Raw genomic sequence first — 26,679 nt, forward strand, 5'->3', positions numbered from 1 at the left:
CAACTTTGAAACCCAATATTTTTTGCCAAGTCTAAAAACATTTCATTTTATCCAAAAGCATTTAAATTGTACAATATACAACCACTATTCGCGAGTTATAAAGGGGTAAACCTTGGCTTCAACGATGTTAAATTTTCAATAATATTGCCCATATACCCTCAGCCAATGTGAAGTGAAACTTTCACCTACGGACAGATCGAATGTATTTAAGGTCTCTTCAGAATTTTGTGACCCTTTTTGGACATTTGAACTTGCTGACAATAATGTGGATTAGTAATTAACTGCACTAAGACACAAATGTTGAACCATTAGGGAGGACGGATATGGGCCATTTTAGAATTACAACTAAATTTTGACAAAATATTTGGAGATCCAAAGTTTGGACCAAATTGGTTGCCCCATTCAAGTGATATCGTCCTAGCATTTTAGTGACATTTTTTAAATATTGGGGAGAAGTACCGGAAGTTGTGGACCAGTATTGCCCCATGAAACTAAGTTTGGATATAATATGACGAAGACTAAATGTTGGACCAAATCGGTTGAAAAGTGCGAGAGTTATCGTGCTCTCCGAAAGCCACATATGGTGACATAGGGATTTTTTACACCTTTAGGGCTGTTTTCCTAAGAAATATGGACTTGCCCCTGAAAAAACTTTTACCGTCGTAATGGAGGTAGCGAATTCAAATCGCTTCAACAAAAATCAAAGTGAAATATAGTCCATATTCGAATCTGATCTATATCTGGTAGATATATTAGGATGTGCAAAGTATGGATTACATCGGTCACTCCCTTTAAGAGTTATCGTGCGCACAATTTTTCCGAACATTTTTGAACTTTTGGGGGGAGGTACCTGAAGGAGTGGACCGATATGGCTTATCTTCGAATTTAAACTATGTTTGGACAAAATATTACGAAGGTCAAATTTTGGACCGAATCGGCAGATCCGTTCGAGAGTTATCTTGCGCTCCATCCACTACACACGGTGTTATAGGGGATTTTTGCATCTTTCAGGCTATTTTCTCAGAAAGTATGGACTTACCCCTGTTGAAACTGGTACCGTCGTATGGGGGATAATGAATACAAGTTGTTGCAACAAAAATCAAAGCGATTCGAGAGCAGGTCCTAATCTGAACTTATCCGAAATTTTGTGTAGGATTTTGTTTTGGAACCTCCTCTAAATTTGGTAGAAATTTCACGATGTGCAAAGTATGGATCAAATCGGTTACTTCCTCCAAGAGTTATCGCGCGCTCAAATTTTCCGAAAATTTTCGAACTTTTGTGGGGGAGGTACTGGAAGGAGTGGACCGATATAGCCCATCTTCGAACTTAAACTAAGCTTGGACAAAATATTACCAAAGCCAAATTTTGGATCGAATCGGTTCCGTTCGAGAGTTATCGTGCGCTCCAGCCAGACAGACGGACGTAAATTGTTAAATCAACTCCAAATTGTCTGAAACACATTTCGTCCAAACATACTTGGGGTCTAAAACCATTATTTCAATGAGGCACATTTTGCCCGTATGAAAGTGTATATACCCTTTCTAGCCTAAAGGCTGAGGGTATAAAAACGAAGCGATTCAAGAACAGGTCCTAAACTGAACTTCTCCCAAATTTTGTGTTGGAGGTACCCGAAGGAGTGAACCGATTGGGTCCATATTGGAAACTCATCTGAGTCTACTAGAAGTTTCACGATGTGCAAAGTATGGGCCAAATCGGTTACCTCCTTCAGAAGTTATCGTGCTCACAAATTTTCCGAACATTTTCAAACTTTTGTGGGGGAGGTACCGGATATAACCCATCTTCTAACTTAAACTAAATTTGGACGAAAGCCAAATTTTGGACCGAAACGGGTTATTCGTTCGAGAGTTATCGTGCGCTCCAGCCAGACAGACAGACGAACGGACATGGCTAAACCAACTCCAAATTGTCTGAAACGGATTTCGTCCAAACATACTTGGGATCTAGAACCATTATTTCGATGAGGCACATTTTGCCCGTATGAAAGTGTATATACCCTCGTTAGCATAAATGCTGAGGGTATAAAAAGTATATGTAAGCTTGTTTTACAATTACACGGATAAGCATAAGACAATATTAATTGAATAAGCTTGTTCTTCAATTACAAGGGTAAGCTTATTCTATAATTATGACATAAGCTTTTAACAACAAATTTCTCAAGACTTTTATAAACTTATTTTGGTAAGCTTATTATAATATAATTCTCAAGCATTTTTGGTATGTTGGGCACTTTCTATTAAGAACAAACACATTTGAAAAACACATACGTATTTGGTAGTATTTCTTACGCATTCATTTTCTAATCGACATACATAAACAGGCTGTTAGATTGAGCTCGGTTCGGTATACAATTGGGGAAGAGTTTTTTTGTTACGGAAATGTGGCGGTATCCGAAACTATACTCTTCTCGAAACTATTGATAATAATCCTCCCCTAAATTTCGTCCGGAACTTTTTAGCACATGTTCTCTATTTCCTCCTGAAAGTATTGATCACCGGTACTCATGTCATCCATACCAGCACAAAAAATCTGACCCTGAAATCTTAGTTTACGAACACTCCCACTACCTCTAGATACCATCAAACCGTTCTTAACAATTTGTTTTACAAGAAAAATAAACACATAAAAAGAAGTGTTTTTTAAAGTGTTCAAAATGTATTCAATTGACATAACTGACCTTGCCAACTACAAAGTCTAGTAATTCCTATTCAGTCTCAGTGCTGTGCTGGCGTTGCTCCATGAATAATTAATTAAAAACACTATCTTTAGATTTTTTTTTTGTTTTGCTTTAGATTTCGTGAATGGCGAATAAACAAAATCGCACAGAGCTAAATCTAAATTATTCATAACTATTTTACGCTCAACAAAACACCAACAACAGGCAGTCAGTCTCGTTTTGTTCGCCCGCAATTGAAATCGAAAGTTATTTATTTTTTTTCTAAAATTTTCACGTCATAATTTTTTTCATATGACTCTTGTCGTGACGATGATGATGATGATGGTACGTTGTGCACGGGGTAAAATTTTTCAACCAAATATGGATTATTAACACTTTTTAACATCACGCGGCGGCCTAACAAACTGACTGATCGGCTGACTGACTGACAACTACATTTTATTTCATATCAATTGTTGGTGGGTTATTTGGATGCGTAATGAATGAATGGTTGGAATGAATGGTCGTCATTCGGTCTTCTTATAAAATAACTCCACTTTTGGCGTTGCTGCTGCTTGTTGGCTTGTTGGCTTTAAAACAATCGCATGTTTAATGATTTTTTATGGTCTTTAATTTCTTAAAACATGTTTTGTTTTCATTGTTTAATAATAACAATAATAATGATGATGTTTTTTGTTGTTTTTTTTGTATTTACCTTTTTTGAAGTTAACAATAGAAAGTTTTTTTCTTGTATTACTTTTTGGTATGGAAATACTGACTTAGTTTTGTGTGTGCAGTCAGTGTTGGTGTAATGGTGTTAAACACCTTCGCATGTTTATGCCATAATTAAGAGTTAATTTACAGGTGAATTTCGGATTTTTTTTAACAAAGTAAATTTTTTGGTAATGCCAGGTATAATTTAAGGTTAATATAAAAATATTTTAATTATTTTTGATATATGTATCTTGTTGTTATTTTTTTTCTACAGGAAATGAAGGAAATCAATTATTTGCTGACGTTAATGACAGAACAAGATTTCTATGACATGCTAAAAATTGGGTGAAAACGTTGTTTTATTTTAGCATATTAAGTTCAAATATTCGCTAATGACTTTGGCCATTGAGGAGATGCTATTTGCGAAAAAAAAAAATATTTACCAATACTATTTCAGAACAGGTACTGTAGTAAGGGAGACTAGTCGAAACAACTTTGAGTTAATTTTGAATAGGAAATTGAAGGGCACCGTTATTCTGGGATTGAGGAAACTGTAAAAGGGAAATTCGGTTTTTAGGGAAAAAGATAGGTGATGAAAAAGAAGTAAGCAATGGCTATAGTCGGTACGGTGCGACTATATGATACCTTTTGGCGCCTTCTGCTACATGTTTTATATTTGACAACCTATTTGATACTGGTGTAAAGCTCTGCAGGTCTTCTTGATTTGAAGCAGACATATTTTTCAATAAAATAAAGACCTCAAAATATTATAATTTGTGCAGCTTATTTGGTATTGGCTTAACCCAATCACTGCGGTGGTTCCATATGGAACCACTTTTAGAGTTTCGCGATTCAGCGAAAAAAACACTACAAACATAATACATATTTTGATATTGTTGTAATTCTCTTACGTTTCGGGCATTCGAGTTACAGGTGCAGTTCTAGAAGCAAGTTAAAAGTGTATAAAAAAGAATTGAACAAAAAAAGTGAAACAATCAGGTATGTGATGGAAATCGATTTCGAGCTCAAAACGGGTCAAAAACGACTGTAGGTGTGATGCATGTACATTTTCCGACATCGAATTGTTTTCGATATCGGTTTCATATTCCATTTTGTTCTATGGAAAAATTGTTCAAAAAGACGTGTGATGCAATTCGATAATCGTTTATTTTTCTCGTTTTGAAAACGGTCATATTTTTGTGGTCGATTTATAAACGATGTAATGAATTTTGATATTTTTTTAGGAAAAAAGCTTGAAATTATACACGGATATAGAATAGATAAATTTACATTTATTTGCCTTATATTTAGTATATTTTGTTAAGAAAATATTTGATATTTCGATAAAAAAAAACACGGACCAAAAAATCTACTTTGAACACGTTTCTTTCCTCTAGATTAGTGAAGGCATCTGCTTAATATGTTGTTTGCACTGTTTGTAAAGTTCTCATGTAATTGGACAAGAATTTCCACATTAAACTTCCATATAAGCCAATTTAAACTAGAACACAAATTTATTTTATTTGTTATTACATTTTTTCAGCTTTTGCCATCGCCAAGACTAAAAAAGTGTTTTTTGTTTCTATTTTTCTTCTTAAAACTGCAGATTAGGCATCACCAGTCCGTTTTTTGTTTGTGGGAATTTAATGAAATTGAAACAACGTGGAATTGAAATTCGATGCGGATACCATCACATCTAAAAACAATTCACTCGTTTTGGACAAATCGTTTTCATTGCAAATCGATTCGAAATTCATCACATACCTGAATAAGTTCTCGCAAGTGGCAAGTGAAAATTAAACATATTTCTATATATTTTTCAAACAAAACATTAATACATAATGAAAGTAGACAAAAAAGTCTATAATATGTGAAATATAGCCATTTCAAAAAAATAATTTTAGTTTTTAAATAAATGTGTTCAAAAAATTTGGTTCCATATGGAACCACCGCAGGGACGCACTATAAAACTGTCAAAACAATAATATTCCTATTTTTTTGGGTTTTAAGTGTATAAAAAGGATTCTTTATATATATTTTTTTGGATACTTATAAGGATTTTTATACCCTCAGCCTTTAGGCTAAAGAGGGTATTTACACTTTGATACGACGAAAAATGTGCCTCATCGAAATAATGGTTTTAGACCCCAAGTATGTTTGTACGATATCCGTTTCAGACAATTTTGAGTCGATCTAGCAATGTCCGTCCGTCTGTCTGTCTGTCCGTCTGTCTGTCTGTCTGTCTGGCTGGCTGGTGCGCACGATAACTCTCGAACGGATCAATCGATTCGGTTCAAATTTTGGGTATCGAAATATTTTGTCCAGATTCGATTTAAGTTCAAAGATGGGCCATATGGGTCCACTCCTTCAGGTACCTTCCCCACAAATGTTCAAAAATTGTCGCAAAACTTGTGCGCGCGATAACTCTTGTAGGGAATAACCGATTTGGTCCATACTTTGCACATCGTGTAATTTCTACCAAACTTAGATGAGGTTCCAATATGGACTCAATCGGTCCACTCCTTCGGGTACCACCCACACAAAATTTCGGAAAAGTTCAGTTTAGGACCTGGTCTCGAATCGCTTTGATTTTTGTTTACGCAAGTTGTATTCGCTGTCCTCTATACGACGCTGTAAGTTTTATTAGGGGCAAGTCCATACTTCCTGAGAAAATAGCCTGAAAGTTACAAAAAACCCTATGACACCGTGTATAATGGTTGGAGCGCAAGATAACTTTCGAACGGATCTGCCGATTCGGTCCAAAATTTGGCTTTCGTAATATTTTGTCCAAACTTAGTACAAGTTCAAAGATGGATTATATCGGTCCAATCCTTCCGGTACCTCCCCCACAAAAGTTCGAAAATGTTCGGAAGATTTGTGCGTACGATAACTCTTAAAGGGAGTAACCGATTTGGTCCATCCTTTGCACATTTTGAAATTTCTACCAGACTTAGATGAGGTTCCAATATGGACTCAATCGCTAAACTCCTTCGAGTACCTCCCACACAAAATTTCGAAAAAGTTCAGTTTAGGACCTGCTCTCGAATCGCCTTGGTTTTTGTTGTAACATCTTGTATTAACTGTTCCCTATACGAAGGTACAAGTTTCATCAGGGGCAAGTCCATACTTCCCGAGAAAATGGCCGGAAAGTTGCAAAAAGCCCCTACGACACCTTGTGTAGTGGTAGGAGCGCAAGATAACTCTCGAACGGATCTGTCGATTCGGTCCAAAATTTGGCCTTCGTAATATTTTACCAAAACATAGTTTAAATTCGAAGATGGGCTATATCGGTCCACTCCTTCAGGTACCTCCCCCACAGAACGTCAGAAATGTTCGGAAAAATTTTGCGCACGATAACTCTTGAAGGGAGTGACCGATGTAATCCATACTTTGCACATCCTAATATATCTACCAGATATAGATCAGGTTCGAATATGGACTAAATTTGTCTACTCCTTCTGGTACCTCTCACACAAAATTTCGGATAAGTTCACTTTAAGACCTGCTATCGAATCACTTGGATTTTTGTTGAAGCTATTTGCATACGCTACCACCATTACGACGGTAAAAGTTTTTTCAGGGGTAAGTCCATATTTCTTGCGTAAACAGCCCGAAAGGTGTAAAAAACCCCTATGTCACCATATGTGGCGGTCGAAGAACACGATAACTCTCGAACTGTTCAACCGATTTGGTCCAACATTTGGTCTTCGTCATATTATATCCAAACTTAGTCACATGGGCAATACCGGTCCACAACTTTCGGTACTTCTCCCCAATATTTAAAATATATCACTTTGGATCTCCTAATATTTTATCAAAATTTAGTTAAACTTCTAAAATGGCCAATATAGGTCCTCCCTAAGAGTACTGCCCTACAAAAGTTTAACATTTGTGTCTTAGCGCAGTTAATACCTATTCCACATTATTGTCGGCAAGTTCAAATGTCCAAAAAGGGCCAAATTCTGAAGAGACCTGAAATACATTCTATCTGTCCGGAGGTAAAAGTTTCGCTTCACTTTGGCTGAGGGTATATATCTGTCGGCAAAGCCGACTGACACTTTTTTACTTGTTTAATTTTTATTTATTATGTTTTATTTTAAGTATGACACTTTATGATATACAAGACTTTTTAGACTCTTTGAATGACCAGGATTGTAAAGAAGAAGAAATAGTTTATGTTCATGTACAGTAGGCCTGCCCAAAAAAATAACAAAATTTTTTCTATTTGATCCGAAAACCTTGTATATGAAATTATATGGCGATCGAGTATAGCTAACCCGTGCCACTAGCGCGATCTTTGTTTCAAAAATTGTCACAAAAATTTTCTAAAGACCGTATTTATAGTTCAATCGATGTTGGAATAGAGAATCGACGAAGAAATGCCCAAATTCGAAAATTCCAATATATCGCAGATTCCATCGAAATAAAGAAATAAATAAATATTCCGTCAAATGTGCAAACTTGAAGGACCAATTCAAATGGTCCAAGTATGCATTTCATGCCTCGAAGCCTATTTTCTAGACGCAAGCTTTAGAGATTGCAGCAAGGAAGGTCATTTCTTATTTAAACAAAAACGATTTGAACAAAAATATGTCAAAACTAAAATTGCATACGTCATTCATGTACAAAGTGCCAAAAATGCGATGTGGCCGTATGAATTGATCCATGTTTTGAAAAATATCGCATTTTCAGCCAACAATATTGATTAAAAAACGGAAAATTCGTTTTTTTTGTTTAATTTGAGAAATCTTTGAACACAAACATTTGTACATAAACTATATTATTTTTTATTTTATCAATAAAACTCTTTTATTGATTCAGGAGGTCAAAATTAGTTAATGAGAGAATTTTAATCTAGTTTTTTTCCTTGAAATTCGTCCAAAAGAAGCAGATATATTCGCCATGGGAATTAAATTCCACAAATTAGAAATTAGGATAGCTGAGCGTCATTTTCTATATCATTAGTATTTGACCAATTTTGACTAATTTATAGCTCAGAAACTCCTCTGATCAGTATTAAGGCTACTTTAATTGAAATACCCCAATAAACGCTGGGATATTCGCTATAACAGCTTAATTACAAAAAATTCGATGTATCGCTTGTTTGACCACATATGCAAACCTTCTTTGCCTTATAATAAAGGTGAGATTTCTCTTTTTTCATTGTCAGGCTTTTTTAATGTAATACAACAGGAGCGGAGATATTCGCATAAATTTGACCATTTCCCCACAGAAGCTTTTTGACCAATCCAACCCCTACATGTAATGTGATCATCGCCAAAATCAATAGACTTCTTTCTCTCTGCGGCCTCCTTCACCCGCAACAAAAATTTCGTGACGATCCGATCAAAATTGATGATTTCAAGCTTTCAAGATGGACGGACGGTAGACAAAATCCCAACCAGCGGATGGACGCACATATACAGATCGACTTAGCTGATCGAGCATTTAAAATGATGCACCAAAATATTCGATAAATTGTTGGCTTTTTATGCCATAATGGTGGAATAATTGGTTCCCTATCGTTTGGTAAAATTTCAGCATAACGGTATCGTAAATAGAATATTTTTGTATGCCATTTTAATGACCACTTTTCAACCTACAAGATGTGTTTTGAATTGTTAAAAAAAATCTTAACTGACTTCGAAGTTATAAGCGTTTAAATTTTTTAATTTAGGTTGCATAATTTTCTGTGACACCCACTGTATATACCGTATTTGGTGCATAAAATACCGCAAATCGGCCAAAAATTTATATGGAAACTAAATATATCCAAATCTGAACCGATTCTCCCAACAAGTAAAAAGCGTCAGTCGGCCTTGTCGATGGAGATATACCCTCAGCCAATGTGAATTGAATCTTTTCAGAATTGTGTGGTTTTGTTTGGACATCTGAACTTGCCGACAAAAATGTGGATTAGGATTAAAGTTCAAAAGTATTGCGGAGGAGGTACTTGACGGAATGGACCGACATAGCCCATTATGGAAGTGGATCTTATTTTGGGAGACATATCTATTCTATAGATATCGCACCCACAAGTCATTTCAGTGGGTCAATGTATAACTTTTGGACCAGGAAGCATGGATTTGTCCACGGAAAACACAATATCGCTGTAAACAGGATCACAACGAACATAATCGGTATACATTTCCAAAGGATCTTCGAACAGACCCTAAACTGCACTTAGACACTAATGTTGAACGTTTGTTGGGGAGATACCCTAAACTAAATTTGGACAAATATTAGATCCGAAGTTTGAACCAAATTGGTTGCCTCGATCAGGATATATCGTGCATACTATTTTAGTGACATTTTTTAAATATTGGGGGAAGTACCGAAAGTTGTTGACCGGTATTGCACATCTTCTAACTAAAACTAAGTTCGGACAAAATATGACGAATGCCAAATTTTGGACCAAATTGGTTGAACAGTTCGTCGTGCTCTTCGGCCGTTACACATTGTACCATGTGGATTTTTTACACCTACCTGTTTTCTCATGAAGTAAGTACTTGGCCCTGAAAAAACTTCTACCGTTGTAATGGGGGTAGCGAATGCAAGTTGCATCAACGAAAATCAAAGTGATTCGAGAGCAGGTCCTAAAGTGAACTTATCTGAAATTTTAAGTGGGAGCTACCCGAAGGAGTGCGCAAATATATTCCATATTCGAACCTGATCTATATCTGGTAGATATATTAGGATGTGCAAAGTTTGGACCAAATCGGTCAAACCCTTCATGTGTTATCGTGCGCACAATTTTTCAGAACATTTTTGAACTTTTGTGGGGAGGTACCTGAAGGAGTGGACCAATATGGCTTATCTTCGAACCTAAATTAAGGTGGTACAAAATATTACTAAGGCCAAATTTTGGACCGAATGGGCAGATCCGTTCAAGAGTAAATTTGACCCATCTTCGAACTTAAACTAAGTGTGGACAAAATATTACGAAAGCCAAATTTTGGACCGAATGGGTTGATCCATTTGTGAGTTATCGTGCGCTCCAGCCAGCCAGACGGACGGACATGGCTAAATCAACTCCAAATTGTCTGAAGCGGATTTCGTCCAAACATACTTGGGGTCTATAACCATTATTTCGATGAGGCACATTTTGAAAAGCAATAGAGTTTTTTCCTGATGGTAAAGAAAATATCTTCCCCAATGTTCATTCGAATTGCACAATAAATGTGACCTGTGCATTGTGTTTTGTCGGAGTATTAGTACTTTATGAAAATTGTTTTTATTCGGATTGTCGCTATGGTTGTGAATCTCAGTGTAGTAGTTCTTTTGAGGCCGAAGACAAACTTGTCCCAACAATTGCAGACATCCATGAACTGACCTCGGACCCAGTAGAAAACATGAAGCCAGAACGTCACGAATCCAGGAGGACTGTCCATCGGCTGAAACCGATGTAAATATACTTTCGAAGCAGATTGCAGTTGAGAAAAGAACCTCGAAAATTAATCGAGAGTGTTCTCACAGTTCTAAGTACTGTAGTAAATAGAACTACTACTGATAATGGGGCAATATCTTAGAACGTTCGTCGTCATCCATCACGGCGAGAGTGCAAAAAGTGACACAGACGACAAATTGAGTTCAACATCAACTCCAAAGGCCCCTGAAGGCCACATCGGGAGTATTGATGATCAACATCCGGGAGATTCTGCCATCACTCCGGCAGGATCCCCCTCGAAATTGAATGACGGGACTTCTAAGGGGAAGAATCCGCCATATGATACATCAACGACGCATGGGCATGAGAATTCTGTCAAACCAAACGTACTGTACCAAAAAACACGGTGAAGAGAGTAAGTCACAAAACTTCTACCTCATATCCAAGCTATCAAAAGACGTAGATCCGGAAAGATATCGCTACGAAGATAGCTTCACAAACTAACTAAAGCTACAATGTATCGTTCAGATCTCATTCCCGCGAAGCAAAGCTGCAAAGATAAGCATAAAACGACCAATGGTTCCAGATGAGTTTTGAATAGCCGTCATCGACATATATAACTGATCCTGGCGAATAATTTTGAAATTTTGTGTGAGAGGTACCCGAAGGAGTGGACCGTTATAGTCCATATTCGAACCTGATTTTGAAATTTTGTGTGAGAAGTACCCGAAGGAGTGGACCGTTATAGTCCATATTCGAACCTGATTTTGAAATTTTGTGTGAGAAGTACCCGAAGGAGTGGACCGTTATAGTCCATATTCGAACCTGATCTATGTATGTATGTCAGGTGCAGCGTAAGTAAAAATACTTTATGAAACATTTCCAATAATTTCGTTTCGTATTTTCCATAGGAACAATACAAAACGAAACATAACCACGCTATAGCGAAAATTTCTCAATTCCACAACAACAGATAGAAAACGAAAAAGTTCAAAACACTTGAACGATTCAATGAATGAATGATTCGTTTGGTGATTGAAAACATCAACCGTCGTAGTATGTTCCAAGTATGTTGATGTTTTTAAGCAATCAAATGTGGGTGTATGTGACTGAGTGTGGCATTGATCATTTCGCACAGCAAATGTTTGCCAAAAATTCTTTTTGTTTCGGTGGTGAATGAAACAACTCGACAAAGCACAGCCGAAGTACATTTCAGTAATCGTACGGTTTTCGTATTTTTGCATTGTAAAGTTTGTGGTTTTGTTTTGTTTTGTTTTGAGAGCGAAACGATTCAGGGAAACTCAAGTTTGTGACTCTGTGTGATTGGTACGGGAATCGTTTTGTTTGTTTGCGTTCATTGGTCAGGTGTATATATTACGATGATCAAAGTGAGAACAAAATTGGTTACTCTATTCGAGAATTATTGTGCGCCACCATTTAGGGGAACTTTCCAACGTTTGTGGGAGACGTACTGAAGGAGTGGACCGATATCCTCCTGATCTCATCCAGCAGGTAGCAAAGCCGTAAATAAAAGCACCAAACGACCAATGGTTCCAAACGAGATGTCAGTCTGTTTGGTAGACAAATGGCCTAGGCCGATCTCTTAATTTCTTCAAGTAAAGCTCAACACTTTTGCGCATAAATTCACTTCTCAGACTGCGTTGAAATTTTAATCGCCATTAGCTTTTGTGATCACAAGAGCATAAACCAGTATTTCCCGAAATATGGTTTTGAAAAGTCCCAATATTTGTGTATAATTCTTCATACACCTCCCGCACAAAAGTGCACCAAAGTCCAGGTTATTATATTATAACGCTATAATATAACGCTATATATTCTACATATCGCTCATTTACTCAAAGAGTGACACATCTCAAAAAATGCAGTTTCGAGAAAAACGTGTTTTAAGTTGGCGATTGAAATTCGACTTCCCAACCTAAAAAGGTTATTACACACAAAAAAAAACAACAATAACTCTTGGGCCATCTTTTGTAGAGAGCTAGCCAGATATCAGTGCTAAATTTCAAGCATGATTTGAAGTGCTTTAGCGATTCATAAGCTAAAAAAACTTTTTGATGATTTATGCCAGAGATATCAACTTGAATATTTGACACGAGATAAAGTAGAAGTCGTAGAAAAAATAGAAATTGCTAACACTGAAACCACAATGTTCATAGATGAGAAAAATCAAAACAATCTTCGGAGAGATTTTTAAAGAAATGGTCACATTTTTAGGGGTTTTTAGGTTTTCACGATTTTTCTTGGAAACAGCAAGTCCTATCGAAATTGGACTAAAGAAAGTGTTGTAGCAGTGAAAATTGCGGATTCTGAAACTAAAATGTTCATAAATGAGAAAAATCAAAAAAGAAACAATCGCCAGAGGGATTTTTAAATAAATCGCGATCAAACTTCATATTATTAGATTTTCAAGTTTTTGCTAGAAAACGGCAAATCCTATCAAAATGAGACTATAGAAAATATTGTAGCAGTAAACATTCTCTACAATATTTTCGTAGGTTTCATCATTTTTGAGATATGTATATAGGTTCAGGTCAAATTTTTAGGTTTTTTATGTCTTCAGGATTTTGCTTGACAACTGCAGGTCCTATCGAAATAGGACTAGAGAAAATTCTCTACAAGATTGACTTTTGTTTTGTTGTTTTTTTGTAGGTTGTATCATTTTTGATATACATATATAAGTTAAAATTCCTTTAACCCATATTTTACCCCTTACTCTTTTCAATCCCCCTAATAAAATTAAATTATGTATTAGTGAAAGTATTTCATTATTAATTAAACAAAACCTATATACTAATTTACGTAGTCGTTTTATGGTACCATCGAAAATGTTTCTTAATTACACTTGTAAGTCTCTTAAAATATTACTCGTTTGAACACTTTTTTTATTGTACGTAATTGTTCATTTCTATATTTACTTACCTCCTCACCAAGTACTCTGAGACTACGTTCATACATGCAATGACATTGAACTTGAACCTTTTAGTTATGGGTGAATGCGCGTTAAATACAAACGTCACATTCCGCCGCCAGTCTGTTTATTATGGGTCCCACCATTTCTCAAGCCAGAAATCTTTGCATTTGCTTTGTCGTACGCATGTCGGGCAGACATTTAACAAACAGACAATGCTAAAGACAGTAACAAAACGCAGTAATATTTTTGTTATTTGATGTTGTTATTAGCGATTGTCAGTATGTCTGCTTTCTTACAGACAACAGTTCAAGTGTGTCAATTTTTGTTCTTGATTTTGTTGTTGTTGTAGCGGTATAAGTGCACATTAAATAGACGTTAATTTTTATTAAACAATTTCCACTAGAATGTCAGGGCAATGTTATTGTAATAGTCATGGCTACCTGAATCCGGCTATAAAGAAGTCTTATCTTTGAGAAGATTTATGGAAATATTGAGTCTACTCCTCATATAATTAGGTAATAGAATCCTATCTATATATTTCATTTAAATTTACTTAATGAATATTTTGCCAAAAAAGTTTTATTTTAAAAAAGAGATCTCACATGTTTTTAGTCACTGAGATGTAGTTATCAACATATGGAGTATCATTTCATCATAATTGACTTGTATTATTATTATTTAAATTTCTGACACAAATTTACGCAGCTGTTGAGTGATTCTATAACGATTTTTTTGCATGTGTCCATAACGATCAAAATTAAGTTCTAGCTAAAAATTTCGTTTTTTTTTTAATTTTTTTAGCGATTTTATCGGTAACAAAAATGAGTTATGTTTACCTTTACCGCTTCTTCCGTGATTTTCGCCTAAATAACAATGTGTAAGGTGTCCCATAGTCCACCGTGTCGACAATAGAGTTATTTAAAAAAAATTCCCATGGCTAATAAATCAATTAAATTAATATGAACCCAGTTAGCCTTAAGTAGACAGAATATTGTCCAATTCAATTATAGCTTAATTGAAAGATGCTCTCAAGCTTTGATTGTAATTAAATTTGTTAAAAAGTCGATTTCAATTTCGGGTTTTCAATTGATAAACAAAATCGACTGGAGCAACTGGTAATTTGTTTTTTCTTATTCATAAATAAATTTGCATACAATTGAACAATAAATGGAACCAGATTTTAATCATAAAAACACTACAAACGTACTCAGCAACATACAGGTTATTTTGCAGCGCCGTTGTTAACATATTTTTATACCCTACATCACATTGTGTTTTACCTGAAAATTAAGTCAAATATTGGAAATTAAGTCAAATATTGGAAGTTATGGGTGTGTCGTGCTCCTTAAGGCAGCAATGGTCTCCCATTTTGGTAAATGCAGAAAGAAAAAGCCAATTTTTGTATAGTATAACAGATATCGTCTTCATTGCTTTTTTATACCCTCCACTATAAAATGGAGGGTATATTACCTTTGTTTTTCCGTTTGTAACGGATTGAAGTAATAACTTGCGACCTAATAAAGTATATATATATATATATATATATATATATATATATATATATATATATATATATATATATATATATATCAGGATAAAATTCCGAGTCGTTATAGCCACGTCCGTCTGTTGTAATGGTTCTAGCGTCCACAATAATTGAGCTGGAACGCTATATTTTTGCACCAGAGTATATTTTTGCATTGGGAGGTGCCGAGGTAGACGAAGTCTTTTACTACCTCAATATTATAGGAACCAACTTCCACAGTTGGTCGAGCTCAATGGACGCATTGCGCGTCGACATCATCAACTTGGTCTTCTCACCGTTTACCGCCAGACCCACTTTAGCAGATTCTCCTTCGACCTTCGGAAAGGTATCGGTTACTTCTTTTACTGCTCGTCCCATGATGTGTATATCATCAGCATAAGCAAGTAACATGTGGCCATTCGTGTAGATTGTGCCACTTCTTTTGGCGTTTGCCTCTCGTATAACCTTTTCCAGCAGTATGTTGAAGAGATCACACGAAAGGTTGTCTCCTTGTCTGAAACCTCTTTTGGTACAAAACTCTTCGGAGAGGTTCTTTCCTATTTTAACTGAGGACCTCGTGTCAGTTAAAGTCATTTTACAAAGGAGGATGGGCTTTGCGGGGATACCAAATTCAGACATGGCTTGGAATACCTTTGAACGCAGCGGGCTCTCAAAGGCTGCTTTATAATCGCCGAAAAGGTGGTAGTTGTCGATCTGCATCTCTTGGGTCTTTTCCAGGATTTGCCGCAGGGTAAATATCTGGTCAATGGTGGACTTGCCAGGTCTAAGGCCGCATTGGTATGGTCCAATTATCTCGTTGAAGATAGGCTATAGTCGTTCGCACAATATCCCTGATACGATATTGTAGGCAATAGGGAGTAGACTTATGCCCCTACAGTTAGAGCATACAGGCTTATCTCCCTTCTTGTGGACGGGCCACAGGATACTCAGGTTCCAACCGTCGGGTACTCGTTCTTCCTGCCAGGGTGGTGTTTCACTCTTTGGTAGAATTTTCGGACTTCATTCTGTCTCCTGTACATCTCGATTTGTTCACATTCCCCCTTTTCAATCTCTCTCTTTTTTGCGGAAAAGACGTTACTCCTCTCTCCTTTTCTCCCGATACCTCTCTCGTGCGTTACGCGTTGCTACTGATTGTAAAGTAGCCCTCCTGGTCATACCATGGATTCCTTGGTGGATGTCTCTGGAATCCAATTACTGATTTTGCGGCTGTTTGCATGGAGTGGGCAATGTTTTGCCATTGTCCTGACATGTTATCGGGACGAGGAGTGCTTTGATTAAGCAGTTGGGCTAGTTGAGTGGAATATGCTGTGGCTATCTGTTGTGTTTGCAGCCTATCGATGTCCAACTTCCGCGTTGTGTCTGTTCGTGCTTTATTTGCTACGTTTAGACGGGTACGTACCTTTGCTGCAACAAGGTATCAATCAATGTTTGCGCCTCGGAACGATCGTACATCCAACACGCTCGATGAATGTCTTCCATCTATAATAACATGATCAATTTGATTACTTGTTCTTTGATCTGGAGACAACCAGGTGCCCTTATGAATATCGAGATAAATAAATCTGGTACTGCTAACTACCATGTTTTTTGCAGCTGCAAAGTCTATCAGCCTCATACCATTGTCAGATGTTTCACTGTGGAGACTGAATTTCCCGACTCTTGGGCCAAAGATATTCTCCTTTCCAATTTTGGCATTAAAATCGCCTAGAATGATTTTAAGGTCATGTGCAATAAAGCTGATGTTGAAGAATTTAGCTTTTATTCGAATTGCAGCAAGTCTTTCATTCACTGGGGTGAAACTGAATACCAGATGTTTTAGCCTCCGACTAACCACGAATCCGCAACCAAACTCATGCTTTACGTCATGGCAGCTATAATACAGTGCGTCACCTTTAGGTGTTGTTGTGACGCCTTTCCCAATCCATCGTATTTCCTGTATGGCAGTAATATCGGCCTTGTACTTTTCAAGTACGTCTGCCAATGCGTAAACTGCACCTTCTCTATAAAGTGTGCGAACATTCCAGGTGCAGATTCGCAGATCATGGTCCTTAAAACGTTTGCGGGGGTCGTCAACTTTAGAGGGGTTTGTTTTTCTTTTCTTTCGTTTTTTCATAGTAGGCTGTTTTTTCTAGGGGAGGGTTACTAACCTGGCGCCCAAACCCAAGTTTTTAACGTTCTTATGAGTGAACGCGCGGCACATGTTAGCTCACTACCTTTAACGGGTGTTAAAGACAGTTCCCCAGGTGACACCATGTTAAAACCGGTCAGGGCCGTTCCTTGGTATCTTCCATCCCCTACGTCACCCATATACATATACTAATTAATAAATGTTTTTATATAGAACACATTTAACCACAAGATTGTAAATAAGTCACAAAGAACAATTTCTAGTGGTTTAAAAAAATCAATTGTTCAAAATATAAATCATTTGTCATAACAAATAGCAAAAAACAAGTTTCCCAAAAATATGATAGGCAGTGATACCGATAACAAAGATTTGTAGCAAGACCAGGAAACCAGTTTATTGGTGGTGCGAAGAAATCGCTGAACCATATAAAAAATGCACTAGAATAATGGATGATCCTGAGGCACTAGAAGTGTATAGGCTACCAAGAAAGAATCTACGCAGAGAAAAAAAGAGCAAAGAAAAAATCCTAGTATGAACGATGTGAAGAAGGTCGAAATTAACCATGCGGTTTCCCATACAAAAGTATACTGAAAAAGGTCGGAAACAATGCTACCCATAAACTAAAAAACGTAAAGAACCAGGTCGAGAGGGAATCCCTAATGAAATCATATCAGTTATGGGTAGAGAATGGCCTGAACTACATATTTGAACACACTTTTAACCAGTGTCTCATACAAGGTATGTTTCCCAAAATCTGGAAACAACAAAACCTCGTACTTCGACGAAAGTATAATAAATCGTTAGAGAATGCATACTTGGATGCCACCGTGGTGCAGTGGCATGCACACACACTTTGCACTCGGAAGGTCTGCGGTTTGAATCACAGCAACATCAAAATTTTCAACTGTGGCAAAATACCCCTCAGTAATGCTGGCGATATTTCCTAAGAATTTCAGCCATGAAAAACTTCTCAATAAGTAGTGGCGTCGTAAGACACGCCGTTCGGATTCGGTGATAAACAGTACGTCCCATATCATTGAGCTAATATGAATCAAATTCTCCCACATCCTTTCTGGGAGTTTGTGGAACAATTATACATAGAGAGTTCAGCCTCATACTGAACACCCCGTATTTTGGACTCTTGCGGAAAATTTTTAGAAACCCTATTATTAAATAGATTAGAAGAGGAACTAAACAAAAACGGAGTGCTTCTCAAAAATCAAGAGAATGTCGACGGTAGATGCCATAAAAGATATAGTAGAGACTGCAATGCTATCGATGCACCAAAATCATATTTGTGCATTTATAACCCTTGATAAAAACGGAACGGATGGAACGGGTTGGAATCTTTTTGCAAATATATCGCATATTGTACACCTACCTAACACAAAACAAGTAAAAAGTAATAAAGTTCGGTTGGGCCGAACTTTTAATACCTATGGGACTATACCAAAGCATGGACCTATGCGACGAGTTGGACAAGTTTCGTGACCACAGAGAAACTCAAATAACAGAAAATTAGGCTAAAAATTGTAGCTGAAATCCTCGAAATCGGGTGGTACAGTTATATGGAGTCAACATCAAAGTGTGGACCTATCTTGACAATTTTCGATGGAAAAGTTTTGTAACTGCAGGGAACCTCAAATGTCAAATTACGGGTAGTTCTGTCAAGTAATGTAGCTAAAACCATCAAAATACCAAAAATCGGAAGGTACCGTTATATGTGAGCCATATATACACAGAAAGCCTCACATGTCAAATTACAACTAAACATTTTAGCTATAATACTCAAAATACCGAAAATCGGGACGTACCGTTATATGATGGCTATACCAAAACGTGGACCGATATACTCGTAGTCCATCTTCGATCTTGACCTGCCAATGCAAAAATATACTCTGGTGCAAAAATATAGCGTTCCAGCTCAATTATTGTGGACGCTAGAACCATTACAACAGACGGACGTGGCTATAACGACTCGGAATTTTATCCTGATATATATATATATATATATATATACGCTAGAACCATTACAACAGACGGACGTGGCTATAACGACTCGGAATTTTATCCTGATATATATATATATATATATATATATATATATATATATATATCAGGATAAAATTCCGAGTCGTTATAGCCACGTCCGTCTGTTGTAATGGTTCTAGCGTCCACAATAATTGAGCTGGAACGCTATATTTTTGCACCAGAGTATATTTTTGCATTGGCAGGTCAAGATCGAAGATGGACTACGAGTATATCGGTCCACGTTTTGGTATAGCCATCATATAACGGTACGTCCCGATTTTCGGTATTTTGAGTATTATAGCTAAAATGTTTAGTTGTAATTTGACATGTGAGGCTTTCTGTGTATATATGGCTCACATATAACGGTACCTTCCGATTTTTGGTATTTTGATGGTTTTAGCTACATTACTTGACAGAACTACCCGTAATTTGACATTTGAGGTTCCCTGCAGTTACAAAACTTTTCCATCGAAAATTGTCAAGATAGGTCCACACTTTGATGTTGACTCCATATAACTGTACCACCCGATTTCGAGGATTTCAGCTACAATTTTTAGCCTAATTTTCTGTTATTTGAGTTTCTCTGTGGTCACGAAACTTGTCCAACTCGTCGCATAGGTCCATGCTTTGGTATAGTCCCATAGGTATTAAAAGTTCGGCCCAACCGAACTTTATTACTTTTTACTTGTTTTGTGTTAGGTAGGTGTACAATATGCGATATATTTGCAAAAAGATTCCAACCCGTTCCATCCGTTCCGTTTTTATCAAGGGTTATAAATGCACAAATATGATTTTGGTGCATCGATAGCATTGCAGTCTCTACTATATCTTTTATGGCATCTACCGTCGACATTCTCTTGATTTTTGAGAAGCACTCCGTTTTTGTTTAGTTCCTCTTCTAATCTATTTAATAATAGGGTTTCTAAAAATTTTCCGCAAGAGTCCAAAATACGGGGTGTTCAGTATGAGGCTGAACTCTCTATGTATAATTGTTCCACAAACTCCCAGAAAGGATGTGGGAGAATTTGATTCATATTAGCTCAATGATATGGGACGTACTGTTTATCACCGAATCCGAACGGCGTGTCTTACGACGCCACTACTTATTGAGAAGTTTTTCATGGCTGAAATTCTTAGGAAATATCGCCAGCATTACTGAGGGGTATTTTGCCACAGTTGAAAATTTTGATGTTGCTGTGATTCAAACCGCAGACCTTCCGAGTGCAAAGTGTGTGTGCATGCCACTGCACCACGGTGGCATCCAAGTATGCATTCTCTAACGATTTATTATACTTTCGTCGAAGTACGAGGTTTTGTTGTTTCCAGATTTTGGGAAACATACCTTGTATGAGACACTGGTTAAAAGTGTGTTCAAATATGTAGTTCAGGCCATTCTCTACCCATAACTGATATGATTTCATTAGGGATTCCCTCTCGACCTGGTTCTTTACGTTTTTTAGTTTATGGGTAGCATTGTTTCCGACCTTTTTCAGTATACTTTTGTATGGGAAACCGCATGGTTAATTTCGACCTTCTTCACATCGTTCATACTAGGATTTTTTCTTTGCTCTTTTTTTCTCTGCGTAGATTCTTTCTTGGTAGCCTATACACTTCTAGTGCCTCAGGATCATCCATTATTCTAGTGCATTTTTTATATGGTTCAGCGATTTCTTCGCACCACCAATAAACTGGTTTCCTGGTCTTGCTACAAATCTTTGTTATCGGTATCACTGCCTATCATATTTTTGGGAAACTTGTTTTTTGCTATTTGTTATGACAAATGATTTATATTTTGAACAATTGATTTTTTTAAACCACTAGAAATTGTTCTTTGTGACTTATTTACAATCTTGTGGTTAAATGTGTTCTATATAAAAACATTTATTAATTAGTATATGTATATGGGTGACGTAGGGGATGGAAGATACCAAGGAACGGCCCTGACCGGTTTTAACATGGTGTCACCTGGGGAACTGTCTTTAACACCCGTTAAAGGTAGTGAGCTAACATGTGCCGCGCGTTCACTCATAAGAACGTTAAAAACTTGGGTTTGGGCGCCAGGTTAGTAACCCTCCCCTAGAAAAAACAGCCTACTATGAAAAAACGAAAGAAAAGAAAAACAAACCCCTCTAAAGTTGACGACCCCCGCAAACGTTTTAAGGACCATGATCTGCGAATCTGCACCTGGAATGTTCGCACACTTTATAGAGAAGGTGCAGTTTACGCATTGGCAGACGTACTTGAAAAGTACAAGGCCGATATTACTGCCATACAGGAAATACGATGGATTGGGAAAGGCGTCACAACAACACCTAAAGGTGACGCACTGTATTATAGCTGCCATGACGTAAAGCATGAGTTTGGTTGCGGATTCGTGGTTAGTCGGAGGCTAAAACATCTGGTATTCAGTTTCACCCCAGTGAATGAAAGACTTGCTGCAATTCGAATAAAAGCTAAATTCTTCAACATCAGCTTTATTGCACATGACCTTAAAATCATTCTAGGCGATTTTAATGCCAAAATTGGAAAGGAGAATATCTTTGGCCCAAGAGTCGGGAAATTCAGTCTCCACAGTGAAACATCTGACAATGGTATGAGGCTGATAGACTTTGCAGCTGCAAAAAACATGGTAGTTAGCAGTACCAGATTTATTTATCTCGATATTCATAAGGGCACCTGGTTGTCTCCAGATCAAAGAACAAGTAATCAAATTGATCATGTTATTATAGATGGAAGACATTCATCGAGCGTGTTGGATGTACGATCGTTCCGAGGCGCAAACATTGATTGATACCTTGTTGCAGCAAAGGTACGTACCCGTCTAAACGTAGCAAATAAAGCACGAACAGACACAACGCGGAAGTTGGACATCGATAGGCTGCAAACACAACAGATAGCCACAGCATATTCCACTCAACTAGCCCAACTGCTTAATCAAAGCACTCCTCGTCCCGATAACATGTCAGGACAATGGCAAAACATTGCCCACTCCATGCAAACAGCCGCAAAATCAGTAATTGGATTCCAGAGACATCCACCAAGGAATCCATGGTATGACCAGGAGGGCTACTTTACAATCAGTAGCAACGCGTAACGCACGAGAGAGGTATCGGGAGAAAAGGAGAGAGGAGTAACGTCTTTTCCGCAAAAAAGAGAGAGATTGAAAAGGGGGAATGTGAACAAATCGAGATGTACAGGAGACAGAATGAAGTCCGAAAATTCTACCAAAGAGTGAAACACCACCCTGGCAGGAAGAACGAGTACCCGACGGTTGGAACCTGAGTATCCTGTGGCCCGTCCACAAGAAGGGAGATAAGCCTGTATGCTCTAACTGTAGGGGCATAAGTCTACTCCCTATTGCCTACAATATCGTATCAGGGATATTGTGCGAACGACTATAGCCTATCTTCAACGAGATAATTGGACCATACCAATGCGGCCTTAGACCTGGCAAGTCCACCATTGACCAGATATTTACCCTGCGGCAAATCCTGGAAAAGACCCAAGAGATGCAGATCGACAACTACCACCTTTTCGGCGATTATAAAGCAGCCTTTGAGAGCCCGCTGCGTTCAAAGGTATTCCAAGCCATGTCTGAATTTGGTATCCCCGCAAAGCCCATCCTCCTTTGTAAAATGACTTTAACTGACACGAGGTCCTCAGTTAAAATAGGAAAGAACCTCTCCGAAGAGTTTTGTACCAAAAGAGGTTTCAGACAAGGAGACAACCTTTCGTGTGATCTCTTCAACATACTGCTGGAAAAGGTTATACGAGAGGCAAACGCCAAAAGAAGTGGCACAATCTACACGAATGGCCACATGTTACTTGCTTATGCTGATGATATACACATCATGGGACGAGCAGTAAAAGAAGTAACCGATACCTTTCCGAAGGTCGAAGGAGAATCTGCTAAAGTGGGTCTGGCGGTAAACGGTGAGAAGACCAAGTTGATGATGTCGACGCGCAATGCGTCCATTGAGCTCGACCAACTGTGGAAGTTGGTTCCTATAATATTGAGGTAGTAAAAGACTTCGTCTACCTCGGCACCTCCGTAAACACAACAAACGACATCAGTTGTGAAATAAAAAGAAGAATTGTATTGGCCAACAGATGCTACTTTGGTTTAAGTAAGCAGTTTAAAAACAAAGCCACATCTCGTCAAACAAAGATAACGCTCTACAAAACACTGATACTACCAGTGCTGATGTATGGCTCCGAAGCCTGGGTACTTGCGTAAGCAGACATGGCAGTGCTTGGTGTGTTTGAGAGAAAAATTCTTCGAAAGATCTACGGACCAATCTGCGTTGACGGTGAATATCGACGTCGCATCAACCACGAGCTGTATCTGCTGTACAACGACATCAATATTGTTAAACGTATCGAGATGCAGCGATTGCGTTGGCTAGGCCATATCATAAGAATGAGCGATGATGACCCCGCTAAAAAGGTGTATAAACACGGACCGCTTGGCGGTGCACGCAGAATTGGCAGGCCAAGGAATAGATGGCGCAAACAAGTGGATGATGAGATGAAAAGGCGCGGTATTAAAGAAAGCGAAGCAACAAATAGAGAGAATTGGAGATCTTTTCTTATTTCGGCCTATAGAACAAATGTTCTGTAATGGGCCAGCTAAGTAAGTAAGTAATATTTTGTTCAAACATAGTATAAGTCCAAAGATAAACCATATCGGTCCACTCCTTCACCCACAAAAGTTCAAAAATGTTCGGACAAATTGTGCGGGTACCTCCCACACAAATTTCTGGATAAATTCAGTTTAAGACTTGCTCTCGTATCTCTTTGATTTTCGTTGAAGCAACTTGCATTCGCTGCCTCAATTACGACAGTAATAGTTTTTTCCGGGGCAAGTCCATACTTCTTGAGAAAACAGTCCGAATGTAGTGAAACTTAGTTTATGTCAAATGTGGGCCCTATCTGTCCGATCTTTGGGGTACCACCCACACAAATGTTCAACATTTTTGGGTGGTTAAGATTATTTTCGAAGATCCTTCCTGTTTATAGAGATATTATTTTTTCGTAGGATAGTATGGTAAAAAAGCCCAATCTATTGATATTCCTGTAAATTTTTGCGCTTTAATCCTATCAATATTTTTGTCTTTTTTTTTGGGAAAAAATGTATTTCAATCCACAGAGATATACCTTCAGATCTCTGTCGGCAAAGCCGACTTATACTTTCTTACTTGTATATGGGCAAGTTCATGCTTCTTGGTCCAAAAGTTCAAAAAATCCTACGGTGACTAACATAAACGGCTGTTTGACATAAGTTCAGTTCCGAGTATGGCTATGACAGTGAAATCCTTCAGATACTTAACACGTTTGTGCTTTAATCCAATTTAAAGAAATATCTCTACAACACTATAACTTTTTGCTAGGGATAAACAATATTTCCTGAGATTTGGGCCCCGAAATATCCGAACATTTATCTCTCGCGCCAATATCTTTATTTGTTATAAGGCTATACTTTTATGCTGTGTAGACTACGTTGATTAGGTCTGTCAGTAGAATAATTAGGCCCACTGCTTATGAAACGCCTAAAAATTTAATTTATAAGACGTTATATCTTTGTTGGCAAATCTGACTGATGTACTGATGTTCAATATTCAGAAATATTCGAAAAATTACAAATGTTTAAGAAACTAACATTGTTGTCAAGTTTCATTCAAGTTATTACTACTCACCTCGGGTTGTGCTAAGGTATCCATTATGTGTTAGAAAAGTGTGTAATCCTTTAATATCAGTAATTCAATATTGCTTAAAGGTCCCAAGTTTAAAACAATACTGTATCTGATTAATATTGCTTAGAAGAAGTTTTATATTAATTACGATTCACAAAGTAATAATACTTTCCCGCAATTTACAATACGACCGCAAACTCACACAAACACACTTTGAAAAGTCACATCTGTTATTATAAATAGATTAAAAATTCATTTTGTGATATGTAATAATAATTACATTGACGGCGCAGCAACAAAAAAAGTTGTTAACTTAATTAATATCTTTTGTATGTATCTTTTTCATAATCTCACTGACGGGCATCACTCATTTCATTAACGATTCAATTTAGAAGTTTTGAAACGCAATTTGCATATACAATGTATGGATGTATTTTTTCAAAACATGAAAGAATTTCATTGTTTAACTTTCTTAATATTTTTTTCCAAGAATTTGTTTTTTTTATAATTTAATTTTCAATTTTGTTCAGCTACAGATATGTCATTGTTTATTTCAGTTTTTTCACTTATATGGCGAAAATTGCAAATTTGTTTAAATAATCCATTAGCATGTTTTTCACATTTTTTTACAAATTTCAAAACAATTGTTGTTTTTTCACTCAAGCGACAACCGTTTGTGAATTTTAAATTTTCGTTTTAATTTTTTCTATAAACAAATCATCCCGCCTTTAATGAGAATTGTATACAACTGCATTTTTTTTTGTAGTTCACTTTGATTCTCTTCGAATCTCTTGAATCGTGTTCTCACTGCAACGATAGACGGAAACGTACTGATTGTACTGGTGCTGAACGCATTGTCAACACTGAAAAGAACTCCGCCATTGATGTTGGATGATGAGAAAGTCTCCACTACTTTAAAAATTCAAAAATCCAATCCAATTCAATTGTAAAATGAATACCAAACACCAGAGCACATTTTGAATTCAGTTGGGGGAAGAAGAAAAGATGAATGAATGAACAGGCAGGCAGCCGGACAGACTTTTTCTTGTAGCTGTTGCTGGTCTGAATGACGGTCTAACTGACACTAATTGTTTTACTGCTGCTGCCGCTGCTCTTGTGGATCAGTTTTAGTTATTCATTGCCTCGACAGCTGTTCTCTTTTGCAGGGAGTCAGTCATAGATAAGTCACCAGCAAACCCACCAGCCAACTAACCAACCAACAACACAGTGACATGAAATAAAACAAAAACACATCGGTGTTTTTTGGAGATTTTAATCCCTCCGAACTACAATTGTGTAGTATTATTCCATTGTTTATTTTGTAGTAGCGTGTTGTTGTTTTTATTGTTATTATTATGTGAATTTAGGTTGAAGGCGTTAATGATTGAAAGAAAGGTGGATAAAAAGAAAAAAACTCTTGTAGATATTGTATTTCGAAGATGCTGTCTGTTGTTGTTGTCGATCGGCGAGTAGGCAGGCACCAGAGAGATTTTAATTGTGAATTTTTTGGAGAATTAACTGTAAAACAACTAAAATGGTGCTAATCGGGCACACTATTCCACTTTTGGAAAATG

At 37.2% G+C, this 26,679-nt stretch overlaps 1 protein-coding gene across 1 annotated transcript in view; it reads right to left on the reverse strand.

Annotated features, from left to right (window-relative positions):
• Positions 1 to 26,337, reverse strand: part of LOC141395098 (uncharacterized) — a 46,765-nt gene extending 20,428 nt beyond the window's left edge. The window contains exon 1 of the mRNA XM_073970523.1: positions 25,109 to 26,337. Within this exon, the coding sequence (XP_073826624.1) occupies positions 25,109 to 25,132 (24 nt within the window). The 5' untranslated portion in view covers positions 25,133 to 26,337. The remainder of the gene's footprint in view (positions 1 to 25,108) is intronic.
• Between the last annotated feature and the right edge of the window lie 342 nt (positions 26,338 to 26,679).

The sequence above is a fragment of the Musca autumnalis genome, unplaced genomic scaffold (genome assembly GCF_047663935.1).
Source record: "Musca autumnalis isolate F117 unplaced genomic scaffold, ASM4766393v1 scaffold_2, whole genome shotgun sequence".
Taxonomy (NCBI): domain Eukaryota; kingdom Metazoa; phylum Arthropoda; class Insecta; order Diptera; family Muscidae; genus Musca; species Musca autumnalis.